At 36.2% G+C, this 19,894-nt stretch overlaps 1 protein-coding gene across 7 annotated transcripts in view; it reads right to left on the reverse strand.

Moving 5' to 3' along the window:
• The window catches only part of PCCA (propionyl-CoA carboxylase subunit alpha), a 413,047-nt gene that overhangs the window by 234,584 nt on the left and 158,569 nt on the right, over positions 1-19,894 (reverse strand). For all 7 annotated transcript variants that reach the window (XM_078432172.2, XM_078432163.2, XM_078432167.1 and 4 more), the window contains 3 exons: positions 17,869-17,971; positions 10,461-10,555; positions 7,429-7,579 (listed from right to left, as the gene is read on the reverse strand). In XM_078432172.2, the coding sequence (XP_078288298.1) occupies positions 7,429-7,579; positions 10,461-10,555; positions 17,869-17,971 (349 nt within the window). The remainder of the gene's footprint in view (positions 1-7,428; positions 7,580-10,460; positions 10,556-17,868; positions 17,972-19,894) is intronic.

Genomic DNA, 19,894 nt, shown 5'->3' on the forward strand with positions numbered 1-19,894 from the left:
TATGAATTTTGGAGGGATACAAACATTCACTCTACTGAGTTTGTATACTTAAAATGGATGAATGTTACGATATGCACATTACACCACAATAAAAACTATTGGGTTTTTTCCCCACAATAAGTTAATACAGAGTCATCTGCACTCATGCAAATTCTCATATAATTTAGGTCCTGTGCACCAGTTCTTAGGAAGCTACCTTTTAAAGATGTGTTCCAGGAAAAAAGGGAATAAACGAATGTTTACGACAAAAATGCAGGAGAAAAGAGATCCAAAAAAGGGAAGTGTAAGGAATCTTCAAGACAAAGTAGGGAAATCTCAGCTAAAAAGTCAAAATGCAAATGTAGAAGGCAACCAGTCCAGACTACAGTAAGTCAAAAGGAACCAACTATTTCTACCAAAAAGTAAAACTGACAGAAAACTCAATGTGCTTGCAAATACTCAAACATGGGACAAGTTTTTGGATAAATAAGTGATAGGCACACAGAAAACTAAGCAAACAAAGACAATTTTTAACAGTAAAGAAAAACTGGTGCAGGAAAGTGAAAGTAATCTTAGGTGACAACAGGACTGCTGTGAATAGTGTTCACACTGTGGTCATAATAAAATCCCAACACTGAGCTAACCCAAATCATGACATAGTAGACTAGAAAGATGGGAAATGTGCATTTGTGCAGAGGGTGTGGACAAAGTGAGACGCTGACAGAAGAAAATGGGAAATCAAGAAAGACCTGTGTACATGTAGTGATTAAGAAGATATAAAAAATATTAAAAGAATCAGCTAAATTAATTCGAATTGGTCAGAGCCATCAATACGAGGCTCCCCTGTGAGGGAGGGGCAATAACTGTCCCTAAACAAAAGCAAAGAACAAGCAAGAGCTTTCCTCCTGCTCTTCTTTCCCTAGCAGCACTGGCTGTTCCCTCCCTACAGCTATAGTTCCCCACACAGATCAGTTTAAAGAGCCTTCTCTCTTCCAAGTGATTTCTCATCTCTCCTTTCTCTATTTCCTTTTCCTCTTTCTTTCTTTCTGTTTTCTTAGTGAATTTTGGTAGTTACTCAAGGGTTGGTATTGGATCAAAAGTCCAGTAACATGCTAATTCAGCTATCTCAAACCCCAGAATTTTATACCCAGGTGAAAGGAAATTTTTCAGTTATAAACACAACCTTACCACCCATCTAAGAACTCAGAAAATACACCATGGATACCTCTCAAAAATAAGTTCTTGGTTTTAAAAGAAAGAAAAAGAAGAACATATAACCATAAGATGAATCAAAATGAAGAACTGATTAATCATGAGGCTATGGAAAGATGCTGCTGGTGACCATAAAAACAAGTTAAAATACAAAAAGGGAAGACACTAGGAGAGTTCTGTTACAGAAATGTTACAGTAATATAAAATAATAAAAATAGCAAAAATGAAGAGTTAGGGGGAAAAGACAGCAGAATTAAATATAAATATGCCAATTTCCATTCATTTTTGTAAAAGGGAAACAATATATTCTTTCAAATTAAAGTATGAAGAAATATGATGACAAAAACATAAATGGTTTTAATAACCATTTTTCTTATTAAGAACATCTTTTAAGGACTTAATATCTCTGGAAAATTAGAAACATTTATCTAATAGTTCAGCAATTTCATCATTTTAATCTTTTTCTTTGGTTAAATATAAACGAAATAAGTGAATTCTAAAACATCATATAAAAAAATAAGAGTAATGAGAAAGGAACAGTCCTGCTGGATATTGTGTTATAACACAGAGATATAACATCCCAAACCGTGTGGTACTAGCACATGATTAAACAGAAAGGTTAAAAAAGAAAACAGATCTACATACATATGAGAATTCATGATATAATTAAGGTGACTTCCAATTACTACATAAAAGAAAAATTATTCAAAGATGGTTGTGACAATCAGGTAGCCATTTTTTAAATAGATAAAATCAGGGGCGCCTGAGTGGCTCAGTCGGTTAAGCGGCCGACTTCGGCTCAGGTCATAATCTCGCAGTCCGTGAGATCGAGCCCCGCGTCGGGCTCTGTGCTGACAGCTCAGGGCCTGAAGCCTGTTTCGGATTCTGTGTCTCCCTCTCTCTGACCCTCCCCCATTCATGCTCTGTCTCTCTCTGTCTCAAAAATAAATAAACGTTAAAAAAATAATAAAAAAATAAAAAAAAAAGATAAATAGATAAAATCAAATTTCAGATGAAATGAAAACTTCACCAGGAAAGATGAAATAAGTACTAAAAGAAAACATGTAAGAAAAATATTTAATTTATGAATGAGTAGGAAAAGCCTAAGTATGTTATAACACCAAAAATAAGATATTTAAAATGCAACTGTAAGACTTAAAACAAAAAATATCTACATAGAAAGAAAAAACAATATACCAAGTCAAAGAGGCAAGAGGTGAAGAAGGAAAAATAACAAATCACACCTGGTTTTGTTTTGTTTTAATCCACATTTATTTGGTAATCTTGCCAAGAAACAAATAAATGGTTTGTAGATGGGAGAAGAAACCAATTATTTAGTCATAGAACATGGTAGCACTATTCCCCACATCTCAATTCCATATAAGGCAATGTGATAAAGGCCTTATTTCTCTGCGCATGCAGAAGAGTAAGAAGCACAGGAGAGGAACCCCAAAACTATTAAACTCAGGGCTTATGTAAGAGTTGATGCCATATCTGCCCTTCCTTGACCCTGAGGAGAGTGAGCCAACCTGGCTCTAATGTACACCTATCTTTCTGAGGGAAGGGGAAATTCAAATGGCTCTGAGGAAAAATAAGACTCTCTCCAGTTCTGTCTTAAAGTTGCTATCCTTCGGGGCGCCTGGGTGGCTCAGTCGGTTAAGCGTCTGACTTCAGCTCAGGTCACGATCTCGCGGTCCGTGAGTTCGAGCCCCGCGTCGGGCTCTGGGCTGACGGCTCAGAGCCTGGAGCCTGCTTCCGATTCTGTGTCTCCCTCTCTCTCTGCCCCTCCCCCGTTCATGCTCTGTCTCTCTCTGTCTCAAAAATAAATAAAACGTTAAAAAAAAATTTTTTTTTTTTAAAAAGTTGCTATCCTTCAATCTAGGCACGAATGGTCTTTCTTTGACTAGAAAGCCCTCACTCTAGGGGAGCTCCTGGGTGGCTCAGTCGGTTGAGCGGCTGACTCGATTTTGGCTCAGGTCACGATCTCAGTTTGTGGGTTTGAGCCCCGCATTTGGCTCTGTGCTGACAGTGAGGAGCCTACTTGGGATTCTCTCTCCCCCCCTCTCTCTGCCTCTCTAACAAAATAAATAAGTAAACTTAAAAAAAAAAAAAAAGGCAAGCCCTCACTCTATAGAAAGGTGAAAAATATTCACAGAGCATTGCTTCCTCTTAATATCACAAATGCCTAATTGCCTAAAAAAAATAAAGGACACCTACAATAACAGAAGGCTAAGGATCTAATAGTCAATTCAAAGAAAAGGGAATGTGAATCAGTATGTGAAGAAAAATTCAACCTCACTCATAAGAAGGAAAATGAAAATGAGATGCTATTTTTCACTATTAGACAAAGGCAGAAAGTCAAAGATCCTTTTGGTCAGGGAATAAAGAAATAAGCTCTCCTATAAAAGATATCAATAATACTTAACTAAATTACTAAAGCTCACATTTCCCCAGCAATTCTACTTCCACATGTGCAAAATGATGATGTACAGGATCATTCATAATCGCAATATTTGTGATAGCAAAATCCTGGAAAAACTGCCAACAGGAAACTGGTGAAATTCTAGGACTGTACAGCTACAACTAAATGTTAAAAATCATAAAAAAAGAAGATAATGCTTTAAGTTAGATATGGAACACTACCAAAGATGCGTTGTTAAGTAAAACAAAGGATGCTTCCAGAGGAAAATTAAATGGTTGAAATAAAAACGTGGTATGGAGAGTTATTTTTCCAATGTATACTCTTTTGAACCATTTGGAATTTTGTTAAACCAAATATTGCCAATTCTTAGTTTTATCATTAAGATACGAAACTAAAACTATTCAAGCAGAATTACATACAATTTCGTTAATTAAAATGGCATTTTAACAAAATCACGTTTTTTGGTCTTCCGTAAGGAGAGAAGGAAACATCTATACAGGTATGTGTGTGTGAGTAGATGTATATGTGAGCTTCTACTACAGGAAATGAGACATTTCAAGCAAAAGGAATGACATGATAAAGGTACACAGAGGTAACACAGAATAGCACACTTGGGAAAGAAAGGACTCTCTCCTAACTAGTATATCAAGAATAACAGTGGCAGGAAAGAGGACTCTGAGGGAAGGTGGAGAATACAGAAAAAAGGAACCGTAACGGGGAAGCATTTGAATTTTTTCATTAAGCAACAGAAAACTAATGACTGTGAAAACAATCAAACATATACAAGGACAGCATAGATAATTCTGACATATAAATTCTGACCAGACTGAGAACAAAGCCAGTCAACTGAACCAAGCATTCATGCACCAAAAGTGGTGACTTTCTCAGTGTCGCACATCTTTAAGGAGAAACTATATTTGTATTTCAAATTTCGCTCCAAAAAAAAAAAAAAAAAAAAAATCAAGCAATGTGATGCTACTCACATTTCTGTTAACCAGAAAAAAGCGTGTTAAGTTCTGAAGCTGGAAAAAGTGATAGCTCAATCAAGATATTTCAAGGAAGAAAACAAAACAAAAAAAAAAAAAGAACACAGAAAATTATAGCCCTCCAGGCTCAAAATGAAACACTAATTAGAGATAACATGTATCTTAGAAGATAAAGAATTTGGTGAATGTGCCTTAAGTATTATAATTTAAGGTTAGTAAAGAAATTTGAAAGAGAAAATCTATTACAAGAACATTTGAATTGTTTAAATATCAGAAAGAAGTCTCTGAAATATGTAAGAATGGCTTTCTGAATACGATGAAATTCAAGGTTCTTTTTTCATGTTCCCATTCAGTTACAGCTTCCACCAAGAAATATCCCAACACACATGCTTCTAGAAAATCAAAATTAATTTGTCTGATAACTGACAGGATTACAGTCACTGGAAGTCAACACACATAAAAAAATAATAATAAAACATTAAATGGGAAAGACAAATGGATGAAAGTGTGATATTAAATAGCATAAAATTAGGTACTATCAGATATAATAGGATAAAACTTGTCACAAAATTAATTTTTTAAATTCATTTATAATTTTTTTCTGGGAGTACCAGAACAGAACTTGCTGACAAGCTATCTAAGACATAAACTGTAAACATAAGTAGTTAATGACTTTGATCAACTGCATAGCATCATTTGACATAATACCAACTTTCAGAGGTCTTATACCAAAACAACCATGGGGGGGCCAACTTGGAAAAACTTTCGGATTGAGATAGATGAGCCAGGAACAAATAAAACACACGCGCGTGCGCACGCGCGCACACACACACACGAATAAAGTGTCCTGAAGACAACACTTGTTTTTAATTTTGTAAATTCTGATAATTACCCTAAACAATCTAGTAGCTCTTGCGTCTGTAATAAAATACAAATGTCTTCTGGTCACTTTAAATTCCCTTCAGAAATCATATTACAAACTAGTATTCCCATCATGATATGATAAAGTCTCCATTTTAATAAAAAACGTGATTTCCCAGCTAATTATCTAATTAGACATACTTCGTTACAAAGACATTATTTTTAATCAAAATCAAATTAATCTCCAAAACACAAAATTCTGTCACTCTTAAAGGTATTCACACCAATAAACTACAGGCTAAAAAAGTGATTTCAAACACAAGTATCTTAAGTTTTTAGCAACAACTGCTAAGGTAAATACATACACAAACTCAACAAATATTTACAACATTGGTCTGAAACGCATCTAGATACCATAAATTCTGCCATAATAAATGAAATCCAATCCCACAGTGTAATCTTATCATGTTGAAAAAAGAAGCAAGGTATAAAAAGTTACATATCACATGATCCCGGCTGATTCAGTCGGGATTCAGTCAGAATAGGAAATAGCTCTAGAAGGATGGAGAAGGGATCCTTAGAAGGGGAAGAAGTTGGGCAGGGGGTGTAAGAAGCTGGCATTTTGGTTCTTCAAGATCCATTTGATGCTTCCATGGGTTTTTGCTATAGTAATTTTTCAACTTTAAATTTGTGTTTTATGTACTTTTCTGAATGTGTATTTTAGTTTACAGCTTAAATAAAAGAAAAAGGGGAAGAAGGAATAAAAGCCACCAGTCCTCCTAGACCTTGACTGGAACAGAGGAAGTATGTCCCTAATGTCAAGAATTCCACCAGGAATGCAAGCTGGTGCAGCCACTCTAGAAAACAGTATGGAGGTTCCTTAAAAAACTAAAAATAGAACTACCCTACGACCCAGCAATTGCACTACTAGGCATTTATCTAAGGGATACAGGTGTGCTATTTTGAAGGGACATATGCACCCCCATGTTTACAGCAGCACTATCGACAACAGCCAAAGTATGGAAAGAGCCCAAATGTCCATCGATGGATGAATGGATAAAGAAGATGCGGTATATATATACAATGGAGTACTACTCGGCAATCAAAAAGAATGAAATCTTGCCATTTGCAGCTATGTGGATGGAACTGGGAGGGTATTATACTAAGTGAAAATAGTCAATCAGAGAAAGACAAAAATCATATGACTTCACTCATATGAGGACTTTAAGAGACAAAACAGATGAACATAGGGAAGGGAAACAAAAATAATATAAAAACAGGGAGGGGGACAAAACAGAAGAGACTCATGGAGAACAAACTGAGGGTTACAGGAGGGGTTGTAGGAGGGGGGCTGGGCTAAATGGGTAAGGGGCACTAAGGAATCTCCTCCTGAAACCATTGTTGCACTATATGCTAACTAATTTGGATGTAAATTTTAAAAAATAAAAAATAAAACAAGTTAAAAGAAAAAAAAGAAAAGGAAAAAAAAAGAGTTCCAGGGTGGCAGCCTGACTTCTCAACCTCATCATGGTGGCAGTTCCTTTAGAAGCCAGGCTGGTTGGTCTAGTTCTAAGAGCCATTCCTGAAAGTTACTCTAGGGACCCTTCCTCCCTCCATCTCTTCCAAAGATTTGTAAGCACTTAATCCCTTTCTGTTTATCACACCCACAGCAGTTCTCTCAACAGGACATGAACCCTGACTAATACAGGTCATCAAGAGAGGTTAGGGGAAAAAACCCAAGTGAAATTCCCAATATGGCATATTAACGGTAACAAAGCAGAAGGCCTAGACACTGACCATTAAATTACCCTGTTACTTATCTATCATTCCCAACACATGTCTTAGCACAAGCATAAACATGAAATCTTTAGGACTTTATGAAGTTGACTTGTAAGTTTCATGAAAACAAAAATGGGTGGGAGAAGAGGGTCAAGTATAGAGGCGTGGTGAGGAATGAAAAACAGTTACCTGGAGTCTCGTATTCATTTCCAAAAAATAAAAATTCTTCTTTGAGTCCACAAGGAATTCTACGGTTCCAGCAGAGGAATATTTTACTGCTTTGGCGAGAGCTACGGCTTGTTCTCCCATCGCTCTTCGAGTCTCAGAATCCAGAAAAATGCTGCCAATACAGAAAGATTAATCAACATTTTGAACAAAAGTAATCTTTTGTGTGCACCGTATAAAAATTTTCTTAGAGTTTACTCAGGTTATGATCTCTATCAATTTAAGATTTTATATTATATGCTTTACAAGTGTTTATAACATGTGCTTTTTGTGTTATTAAGCCTAACATGTTTAAATAAGTCAGCTTCAGATTTTTCATAAAACTAATATTTGAACTTTCCACATTATGCTGCAACTTCCATCAGTTTTCGCACAAGTAGTTGTTTCCAACTAGTAAAACTTAAACACATATATTCAAATCTACGCAAGCTAAAATTGGGAGATGTGCCTTCAGTGAAAGGCGAAAGATTTATGCGATTTGAAGAGAAACCAGAGCATGAGATGTGCCTTCAGAAGAACACGTGTGGTGGATGAACTACCTTCCGGCATGTGTTACAGCACTGCCGACTGGGGCTATGAGATCAGTATTAATGAACCAACAACATGCATTTAGCAAGGTGTCTTTCAACAGGAACACACATAAAACAAGGTTATGTCAGGACATTTTCATCAAGGTTATGTAGGGATTAAAATGACCCAACTAGAGGCTCACAGAACGTAACTCTGGGTCTCCCCTAGGAACAATGCTTCAGTATTCACTAATTCAGTGTTCACAGGGACTCTATAAAACATAACTACCACATATAACAAGAACTCATTGTACATGTAATAAATCCTCAAAACTTTTGTTTCACAATACCAAAATAACCCTCCAGCAGGCAAATAAACCTGAAATGTCTTCAATAAACCGTAAAGAAGTAAAAAATACTCAGAGCGATAAGCAACCTCATCACTGCACTCAAAACACAGCAGTAAAGTCAAAATCTAGAAACTGAAACCTACATATTACACTTACTTTACTTTTTCACAAATAATAATACACAAATACCTATCAAGTATAATGATCAGTTCCCATTTTTTTTGTTTGTTTTTGTTTTCTTTTTGCTTCCTATGGCTTTAAATTTTCCTTTTTTTCTCTCAATGAATAGGTGAGTTCAAACAAAAACTTACATTTCCAGAGAAAGAGAGAGAAATGCAACAAAAATAATGATTCAAGTTTCCTAGTCTGTGAAAGGTTTTTTCCCCCACTCAACCTGAGTGAATTTTAAATAAAAAATTAGTTATATTAGAAGCAATAAGAAGATAGCACCAAATTATAAAAGCAGTGTGTCAGAGACTACTATTATTCTACCAGGAATCCTTGTCCCCTTCTACACAACTAGAAGAATTTTAGCAGGACACACAGTTACTTAATTTAAAAAAGACTTTTCCCGGGGTGCCTGGGTGGCTCAGTCGGTTAAGCATCTGACTTCGGCTCAGGTCATGATCTCACGGCTTGTGGGTTTGAGCCCTACATCAGGCTCCTGGAACCTGCTTCCGATTCTCTCTCTCTGCCCTTTCCCTGCACATGTGCGCACGCGCGCTCTCTCTCTGTCTGTGTCTCTCTCTCAAAAATAAACATTAAAAATTTAAAAAAAAAGACTTTTCCCAACTTCCCAGCAAAGTGCCTAACTCCAGATCACCACCAAGTTAGCACGGGTAAATTTAGGGATCCTTCCTAAAGATACAGATAAACATTGCTTTTGCCTTTTCTTCTTCCTTCCTTCTTACATCCTGATCCTGGGCCATGAGACAGGGGTAGGCCATGTGCAGGCTGCAGTGGGCTGTTCTTCAAGCTAAGCGTCCCAAGAAAACAGAAGTGGAAGCTGGCAGTTTCTTAAGGCCCCTTCAGGCAGCATCACTTCTACACAGTCTATTGCTCAAACAGTCACAGAACACAAAACCAGGGGGAAGGTACACAGATCCCTACCCCTACTCCTCAACAGGAGAAGTGGCAAAAAACTTGGGAACCATGTTTTAAAACCACTATACTATACCATATATTTAAAAACCAGGGGCACCTGGGTGGCTCAGTCAGTTAAACGCCCAACTTTAGCTCATGGCTCTTGAATTTGAGCCCCGTGACGGGCTCTATGATGACAGCTCAGAGCCTGGAGCCTGCTTCGGATTCTGTGTCTCCTCCTTTCTCTGCCCCTCCCCTTCTCATGCTCTGTCTCTCTCCTTAAAAGATAAATACACGTTAAAAGTAAATAAATAAAAACCATTATAATTGAAGTAGGATTTGCTTTTTGCCATTACCCTGTGATTAAAAATCTGCTCATAGCCACATCTACTTTTTACAGAAACTATACACATATATCAAGGCACACTGGCTATGACAAAGTTATAATTGGCTATACTCCTTATCGCCTGGTTATTAAAAATAACAATGTACACTCAAGTGGGATTTTTAAGGACTAAGAGACAACTTGGATATATACAAATACCAACCTAGCATCAAATTAGACATGAAGTTCCATGAAATTGCTATATTCAACACATCTAAAGGTGGCTTGGAGAAGTGCCTGAAAGAGTGCTGATAAATCAAGAAATCTCTAAAAATTATGCTCCAGAAGCCTCTTCATGGTAAGATAAATTTAAAAACTTCAGGATCACCTTTATGAAACTTTCACCAACAGAACATCCTGGACATTCCACATGACTGGAAACACTAGCAGGGTCTATTCCCTAGAAGCCTGTGGAAGTCATAGCTGGCTATCCACCCAACTCTCTCCTCTAACAAAACCCCACCTTGTTTCCCAAGAACTCTCTCACGTGTCATGCACTAAGTACTGAGGAAGATGAAGTGGCAAATTCTTAATTATAAAAATATACATCAATAGAATCATACCATGTCTACCAAACTGCAATTAAAGCAATTTTAGCCAGTAAAATGGGAAAGGAATGTAAGAAACAAAATCAGTCTGTTATAAATGCTCACTGAGAGAAACTCTTACCTGGGTGCTTCCTCCACCACTTTCTGATTTCTTCGCTGAATTGAGCATTCTCTTTCATTGAGCCACAAAGCATTCCCATGTTTATCACCTAAAACCTGACAGAGTACACTGCTTGAAAAATTATACTGCCAAACCTATAGAGTATGTGCCCAATTAATGTTTTCACCATGCAACAACCATTGGTTTTTACCAAGCACACCTCACAGAACACATGTGCCTCTCAAATATGTTTCTCTTTTGGTTGATGTTAATAGAGGAAAACTATTTACAACCCCCAAAACTCACTAAAATGTTTTAAAAGACTTGAGGAAAAAATTCTCATGTTACATTTCCAATGTACTAGGGGAAATACCACATCAATTGTACAAATTTTGTGAAGGAAACTGAGTGTCAACAAAGGGGAATATATGTTCCAGGTATCAGTGATGCTTTAGGAAAACCATGACTGTTATCACAAACATCGGTTTGTTTTTAACATCATTAAATACCTGTTGGTCAAGAAATGCTATCTTATTTACATCCAATATGTAGTCTGTTATTTATATACGGATGTTTTTATGTGCTTTTTTTTGTTATAGAAAGTGATAAAAAGTCTGGGGTTACCATGTAACACATTATGATTTTTCCCATTTGTAATACTGAAAAATGAGCTGGAACTGCCAGATAAAATAACAGGATACCCAGTTGAATTTGAATTTTAAATAAACAACCAAAAATCTTAAAGAAAATAGGTCCCAAATACTTACTAGGACGTACCTTCACTTCAAAACAAAAACCAGTTTATCTGAAATTCAAATTTAATATGTATCTTATCAGCTAAATCTGGTAACCCTAAAACATGCTCTTGGTTAGTATTTTTGGACAGAATGCTTGCTTTTAGGAACAGATTAATATATTTTCATGATTAAGAAGTAGATAACTATTATTGAATGCATATGTTAAGGTCATAGAAGTAAAAGCTACTCTAGAAGGCTTAGGCTAGGCAACAATTTTAACTCACTTCTCTGGGCAAGTCACTCTGTTTCCTTACGCATTATAAATAGCAGATAACATCATCTTAATATTTTATATGACTGCTGAAAATATAAAATCAAAAAAGATCATGGTTACAGCAAGTATAACAAACTATGAAATGAGTAGTTAACATATGAATGCAAACTTAATTTTTAGGAATAAAACCTATCTAAATCTTAAGAATGATCCAAGCAAAGGAAAACACTGCAGTAATTAAATGTCAAAAAATTTGGAATTTGATTTTTAAGACTCAAAGGTGGCTGCATGAAGCATACCTGAAAAATAGTTTAACACTAAATTTATTCTACTTCTTTTCATTCTAGTTGACAAGGGAGTGAAAGCAGACCTTGCGTCCAAGAAATTAAGCCATAACCAAGAATTCTCAGAAATATTTCTAACTATAACAGATTAGATTCATATATAGGATCACATCTATTTTTCCCTGAAGTCTGTGTAGTCTCCTGGTTCTTTTTATAAAGTCTTGCCATTTCCTAAGCATTCAACAAAAATAATTTGACAAGGATTTATTCCACTAAATAAATGAAGAAACTAAGTGACCCGACAATCTAAATAAAAAGTGCTTGTAAGGGAAGTTAATCCTTAAATCCATCATGAATTTTTTTTTTAAATGTAATCTCTACACCTAATGTGGGGCTCGAACTCAGGGCCCTGAGATCAAGACTTGCATGCTCCACTGACTGAGCCAGCCAGTTGCCCCCCATCATGATTTAAAAAAAAAACAAAAAACTTTTAATATAGCCCTTTACCAATGCGCAGGTACTCAATGTGGAAAAATCTCCCAGAAATACTGCCTACTGAAAAGTGCTTCATACATATCTATATGCATGTAAGCGACATACATATCTATACTTCACAGTCCATGGCAGGATATTCAAAAAACAGTAACAGTGCCTGCTTCTAGGGACAGAAACCAGGGGACTTGGAGACAAGGGTGAAAGGAATGCTCACTTTTCATTGAATGTCCCTTATAGCGTGCACAAATCACCTCATATAAACGCAAATTGAGGAAAATAAAAAACTTCCAAGCACAGATCAGATAGAGCAACATCTCTGTTACCTATTTAAGTAATTACTGTTACCTATTTAAAACACTTTCACCTGTGTTTAAAATTATCACCTAGATTATATGCCATGGCTAATGAAAATAAAGGCTGATGTAGATATATAATTACTTAACACAACTTGACAAAGCTTTATAGAGTATTGGTAATGTGAAAGACATCGGCCTGGTTGTTGGAACCAAACGTGAATAAGACCTACTAACTGCCTTCAAGGACTTCTTGGTCTATTGGAAAAGTCAGACAAAGATAAAATAAATGGTATTCTAATAGCACAAATAAGTGACAGATGGGGAATACAAAGAAGGGAGAATTAATTTTGCCTGTAAGATCTTACAGGAAGGGCAGCCTAAGTATCTCCCCTAAATTACAGACTTAAATATCCAACAGTCTACTTAGTACCTACACTTTGATATCTCAACTGTGATTTATCCAACATCACACCCTGATTTCCTCCCCAAAACATGCATCTCTCATAGTTTTTCCTTTCTCAGTAAAAGATAGTCCCAGTCTTCTAATTCCTCAGGCCCAAACCCTAAAGCCATCTTTGATGTCTTACACTTTTTCTTATACATCACATCTGATCTTTTAGAAAATCTAGTCTACCTTCACAGAGTATCCAGAATTCAATCACATTTCCTCACCTCCAATACCAACACCCTGGCCCAAGTTGCCATCATCTCTCACTAAGAATTACAACAACAAAAAATCTCCTATGAGAGCTCTCTACTTCAACTGCTGGTTTTCAAATACTAAATAAGAGCTGGGGCACCTGAGTGGCTCAATTAGTTAAGAATCAGACTCGGTTTCAGCTCAGGTCATGATCTCATGGTTAGTAAGTTTGAGTCCAGCATGGGGTTCTGTGCTGACAGCATGGAGCCTGCTTGAGATTCTGTCTCCTTCTCGCTCTACCCCTCCCCCACTTGGTCTATCTTTCTCAAAAAAAAAAAAAAAAAAAAGTAACAGCCAATAAATACTGTGTGCCTAGCTTTTTTTTTTTTTTTAACCTTGTTGAATGGGGCTACTTATTGCAGTGTCATAGCCTTTCCTCCCACCATTGCAAGCTTGACAAGGAGGCATCAAACTGTCTTTAAATACAGAGGTCTCTGCATCAGGAGAACTGCTTTTAATGAACTGTACACAAGAAGTCTCATCCATAGCAGGGCCAAGTTTGAAAAAGAGATTCTGGTCTTGAAAGGAAGATGTTTATGTTCTACTTATGGAAGGACATGATCATTAGGGCCTGAAGAATGGGTTGTGGTAGCTCATATCCAAAGATGGCCTTCACATTCAACAATATATTAAAAGAACCATTCACCATGAGCAAGTGGAATTTATTCCAGGGATGCAAGGATGGTTCAATATTCACAAATTAATCAATGTGATAACCACATTAACAAAATGAAAAAAAATCATATGATCATCTCAGCAGATATAGAAAAAGCATGACAAAATTCAACATCCATTCATGATAAAAACTCTTCAGGTGGGTTTAGAGGGAACGTACATCAGCATAATAAAGGCCAGATGCAAAAAATCCACAGCTAACACCATACTCAATGGTGAAAAATTAAGAACTTTTCTCAAAATCAAAAACAAGACAAGGATGCCCATTCTTGCCTCGTTTAGTCAACAAAATAGTGTAAGTCCTAGCCACAGCAGTCAGGCAATGAAAGGCATCCAAACTGGTAAGGAAGAAGTTAAAATGTCACTATTTGCAGACACATGATACTATACATAGAAAACTCTAAAGACTCCACCAAAAACACTACTAGGAGTAATAAATGTATTCAGTAAAGGTGCAGGACACAAAATCAATATAGAGAAATCAGCCACATTTCCATATGATAATAATGAAGTAGCAGAAAGAGAAATTAAGAAAACAATTCCATTTATAATTGCACTAAAAAGAATACAATACTTAGGAATAAAATAACCAAGAAGATGAAAGATCTTTACTCTGGAAACTATGAAATGCTGATGAAAGAAACTGAAGATGTCACAAACAAATGTGAAGCTATTCCATGCTCATGGACTGGAAGAATATTGTTAAGATATCCATAGTACCCAAAGCCATCTACAAATTTAATGTAATCCCTACCAAAATACCAACAACATTCTTCACAGACTAAAAGCAAATAATCCTAAAATTTGTAGTCAAAGCAATTTTAAGAACAACAAAGCTTAAAGGTATCACCATCCCAGATTTCAAGATATACTACAAACAGTAATCAAAATAGTGTGGTACCGGCACAAAAACAAACACATAGATCAACAGAACTGACCAGAGTGCCCAGAAATAAAACCCATGATTTTATGTCAGTTAATCTATGACAAAGGAGGCAAGAATGTATGATGGGGAAAAGACAGTGTCTTCAGTTAATGGTGTTGTGAAAACTGGACAGCTATATGTAAAAGAATGAAACTAGATCACTTTTTTTTTTTTAAGTTTATTTTGAGAGAGAGTGAGAGAGAGCAAGGGCACGTGAGCTAGGGAGGGGCAGCGAGAGAATCCCAAGCAGGCTCCACACCGTAAGCACAGAGCCTGATGTGGGGCTCAATCTCACAAATCATGAGATCATGACCTGAGGTGAAAACTGAGCCACCCAGGCTCCCTGCAAATGGACCACTTTTTAACACCATACACAAAAATAAACTCCAAATGAATTAAAGACCGAAATGTGAGACATGAAACCATAAAAATTCTAGTAATTTCTCTGACATCGGCCACAGCAACATTTTTCTAGATATGTTCTCTAAGGCAAGGGAAACAAAAGGAAAAATAAACTATTGGGGCTACCACAAAATAAAAAGCTTTCACACAGCAAAGGAAACCATCAACAAGACAAAAAGACAACCTACTGATGGGAGAAAATATTTGCAAATGATATATCTAATAAGGGGTTAATATCCAAAATATATAAAGGACAGGGGCACCTGGCTGACTCAACTGGTGAAGCACGCAACTCTTGATGTAAGGGTTGTGAGTTCCAACCCCCCACTGGGAGTGAAGCTTATTAAAAATATATATGGGGCACCTGGAAGACTCAGTTGAGCGTCTAACTTCGGCTCGGGTTATGACTTCATGGTTCATAAGTTCACGCCCCAAGTCAGACTTGCTGCTGTCAGCGCAGAGCCCACTTCAGATCCTCTGTCCTCCTCTCTCTGCCCCTGCCCCACTTGTTGTGTCTGACTCTCTCTCTCTCTCACTTAAAAAAAACTTGTATAAAAATAAAAAATATATACAAATATATGACAACTACAGTATTTACCAGAACTAAACATAACATTACCATGTAATCCAGTAATATTTCTCCTCAGTATATCTGAAAGAATATATATGTCCATGAAAAGACATAGCAATTTATTCAGCATTAAAAAGCTGACAACAACTAGAAGACCCACCAACAAGAAAATGGATAAATTACAGGTTATTCAAACAATGAAATATCACAGAGCAATTTATTTTTTTTATTCTGATTTATTTATTTTTTATTTTAGAAAGAGAGAGAGTACAAGTGAGAGAGAGGGGCAGAGAGAGAATCTTAAGCTCCACACTCAGCATGGAGCCTGATGCAGGGCTTGATCCCACGACCCTGGGATCATGACCTGAACCGAAATCAAGAGTCAGACGCTTGGCCAACTGGGCCACTCAGGTGCCCCTGCAGAACAATTTCTTAGAATGAATAAATAACATACAGCCTCATGGAAGAATCTCAAAGATATGATATTGTGTGAAAGAAGCCAAGTACGTATAACCAAATATATATTGTATAATTTCATTTATATGAAGTTTAAGGACAAAAATAATCTGTGGTGTTAGAGGTCAGAACAGCAGGCACTTTGGTAGTGAAATGCAGGGATTGGCTGGGAAGTGGTATGAAGAAATCTTCTAATGTCACAGAAATGTGCTATACATCTTATATCTATCTATCTATCTATCTATCTATCTATCTATCCATCCATCCATCTCTCTATCTATCTGGATGGTTGCTATACAGGTTTCCATGTATGCACAAGAATTTTATTGAAGCGTACACAAGATTTGTGGACTTTACTGAAGAGCTATGTTATCTCAATTTATAATATCTAAAAACAAAAAACCAACAACAAAAAATCCTGCTAACTTCAGAAATAAATACACTATATTCGACGTTTTAAAACTAACTGATGGGGTGCATGGGTGGCTCAGTCGGTTAAGCGTCCGACTTTGGCTCAGGTCATGATCTCGTGGGTCGTGGGTTCAAGCCCAGCATTGAGCTCTGTGCCAACAGCTCAGGGCCTGGAGCCTGCTTCAGATTCTGTGTCTTCCTCTCTCTCTGCCCCTCCCCTGTCCATGCTCTGTCCCTCTCTCTCTCTCAAAAATAAACATTAAAAAAAAATTGTTTAACTACTAACTGATTATGTATGTTTGCACATTTTTCCCATTCTGGAAAATTTGAGGATCTAGATGAAGATTTTCTACTCATAAATAATATCTATGTAAAACGGAAATTAAACTTAACAAAACCACAATGACAAAATCTAGGACTTTTACTATGCCCCATCAGAAGGGGCAAGGGCAGCAAATAACCTATTAGTTTTCTGGTTCTCTATTCACACTGAAATGAGGAAAATAATAACCTAAATTTCAGTATGATTTCAAATTTGATATTTATGTTTTATCAATTTTAATTCAATTCATAGCCCTAATGTGTAAAATAGAATGAAGACAATTCTGACAAAAATGACAATTCAGGACACATTATCATCCTCTGTGTGCCATTTCAGAAAACCCAGTTTGTCCTGCTGAAATCCATACTCCCCACAACCACTTTAGCAGTTGGATTAAAATCTTAACCTGAGTAGAAGAAATCATTTACTCATCTCTCTACCACCAGCTCCTAGAAGAATGCCTGTCTCAGTGGGCCAGCCACGCAGACATTTGGTGAACTGAAATAATAGGAATCCAGATGAAGCACTTAAAAAACAAAACAAAACAAAACAAAACCAGCTCTGAAATGGCCAGTCTCAGAAGAGGGCTAATGAGCCTCTGGGCACAATGTATTCAGCCTGGTCCATCTTGGGACTGCTTGTTCCTATGGGATTTTTATATCATTCCCTCTGTTGACCAACATTCTGGCACTCTGACAAAAAGTATACCCAATTCCAAAGGGAAGTGATCAATTTATGTACATTCTCTATTTTGAAGTTATGGAAACATACCAGAACGATTCACAATCATTCTAAATGGAAGAAAGGATGTGTTTCCAATAGGAATAAATGATGTTATTTTGAAGTCATAATAATTAGAAAACATTTTAAAATGTACCAACCTGGATTTCTATATGACGAGGGTTATCAATAAATTTTTCTATTAGTAGTCTATCATCACCAAAACTAGAAGCAGCTTCTTGAGATGAAAATCGAAAACCATCCCTGGAAAAAATTTTTAAAAAGGAAGAACAGTCAAACTAACAAAACAAACACAGCCCTCAATCTAAAAGAAAACAAAGCAATTAAATATTTATCGTGGCTTACTTATGAACAAAGCAAAGAAAAATTCACTTAATGCACAAGTATCTAAATTGACTTGCAGTGAGCTGCAAGTCTTACACTCACCAGCTCTGTGACGTGCGGTCAGTGATTTAATTTCCCTGATCCTAGATTTTATAATGACATAGGAATACCAATACCTAGTTCACTGTGAAAAATCAGGTATTTTTAATAAACCACACAAATCACATAAAATTCCATTTCCTCAACCCAATGTACCTTAATTCTATTATTAAAAAATACAAAAATGCATGTCCATTTGATTCAAGAGTCAGAATATACACACAAAAATGCAAAGGGTCAAACTGAACAACGGCACAACTGGGGCAAAACTACAGCAAAATACTCTGTGAAAATGAACACAGAACAGGAGGATCCTCAAGAACATTTCACAATAGTTTAAATGCACACCTTTATTTAAATATAATTGCCCTCTACACACCCATACAGGTTATGACAGCTTAGTCATTTCTGGACTTGTTCAAAATTAATACTTAGGAAAGTACAATTTTTGAAAATACAAAGTATGGATAGGATTATCGCTTTACATGTTTTATTCCCAAGCTGTAATCATTTAAATCATTAGAATTAAAATATGCTCACTAAATTCATACACTTGGGCTCATTCGGTCTATTAAAAACTCACACTTGCTTACCTAAAACTAAATGAGTATATTATTTTCCATTCACTGATATATTCAGAATATAAAGTTTAATTCTTTTTATACATTATTAATAGTTTATTAATCTTCAAATTAAGTATCTGTACTTAAATACAGTATTAAAATTATTCCAATCTTTTAATTTGCAAACACTCCATCTGGCAATATTAGAAATAAATACCACTTTTGTTTTTGTGCTTAAAAAAATACAACATTGAAAGTAAACAATGACTAGAAGATAAATTCAAAACATATTGCAACAATTCCTATTTCTCAGAGTTCTGAGGGAAAAGGTATCAGGTTTTCTTAGTCCTCTATTACTTCTTTGATTTAGGGGAATGGAGTTTTTAGATCTCAGGAGACTGCAAAGCTCAAAGAAACTAAAGCACAATGAATTATTGTTTTCAATACCATATGACCAACTTTTTATTAGATGGGACATGAGGATTCAGAAAGAAAGACAAGGCACTTTACAGTTTGTCTTTGCTGTAACGACTCAGAGCTTACATCTTGCATTTAAACCAAGAATACTAAAGGTGAAAATCAAAATCACCCAAATAAATTGTCACATTTGAAAGCATCACGGGGATATTTTGGAACTCATGGAAACTGCATTAAAAACATCATTTGTTATACCTAAGTTACACATTCACTCAATACATTTTTACTAATCATGAAACCATGTGCCTGGTGCATATTTAGGTGACAGGAATACAAAAATAAAGCAGAAACTGCCCTCACAGTCCTCGAAATCTAGCAGGGGTATTCCACAATGCAGACATGATCAATTTTCCAGTCATGCCGTATTTCATTGAAACGTGGATAGGGAAAAGAAAGCCAGAGGTTATTATGAAAATATCTGAGTCTACTTTCAACAGCCTTCATGATTCTCCCAATTTAATATACAATAACAACACTATTTTTTTTAATCTTTCAGATGTTCCAAGATTCTAAGACAAGCCATAAATGCTACTTCCCTAAAACCACGAAGGAAAGATGTTACAAGAGGAAGACACTCCTCTGGATAAAATAATAAAGCAATTAATGGCTATCAGATTTTCCTTCCAAAGAAGGCTAAAATTTTTATCGCGTATGCAAAAAATATTTCTGCCTTAAGAAGGGAGAAGGCAAGGAGTAGATGCAG

This window comes from Panthera onca, chromosome A1 (genome assembly GCF_046562875.1).
Source record: "Panthera onca isolate mPanOnc1 chromosome A1, mPanOnc1 haplotype 2, whole genome shotgun sequence".
Lineage (NCBI taxonomy): Eukaryota > Metazoa > Chordata > Mammalia > Carnivora > Felidae > Panthera > Panthera onca.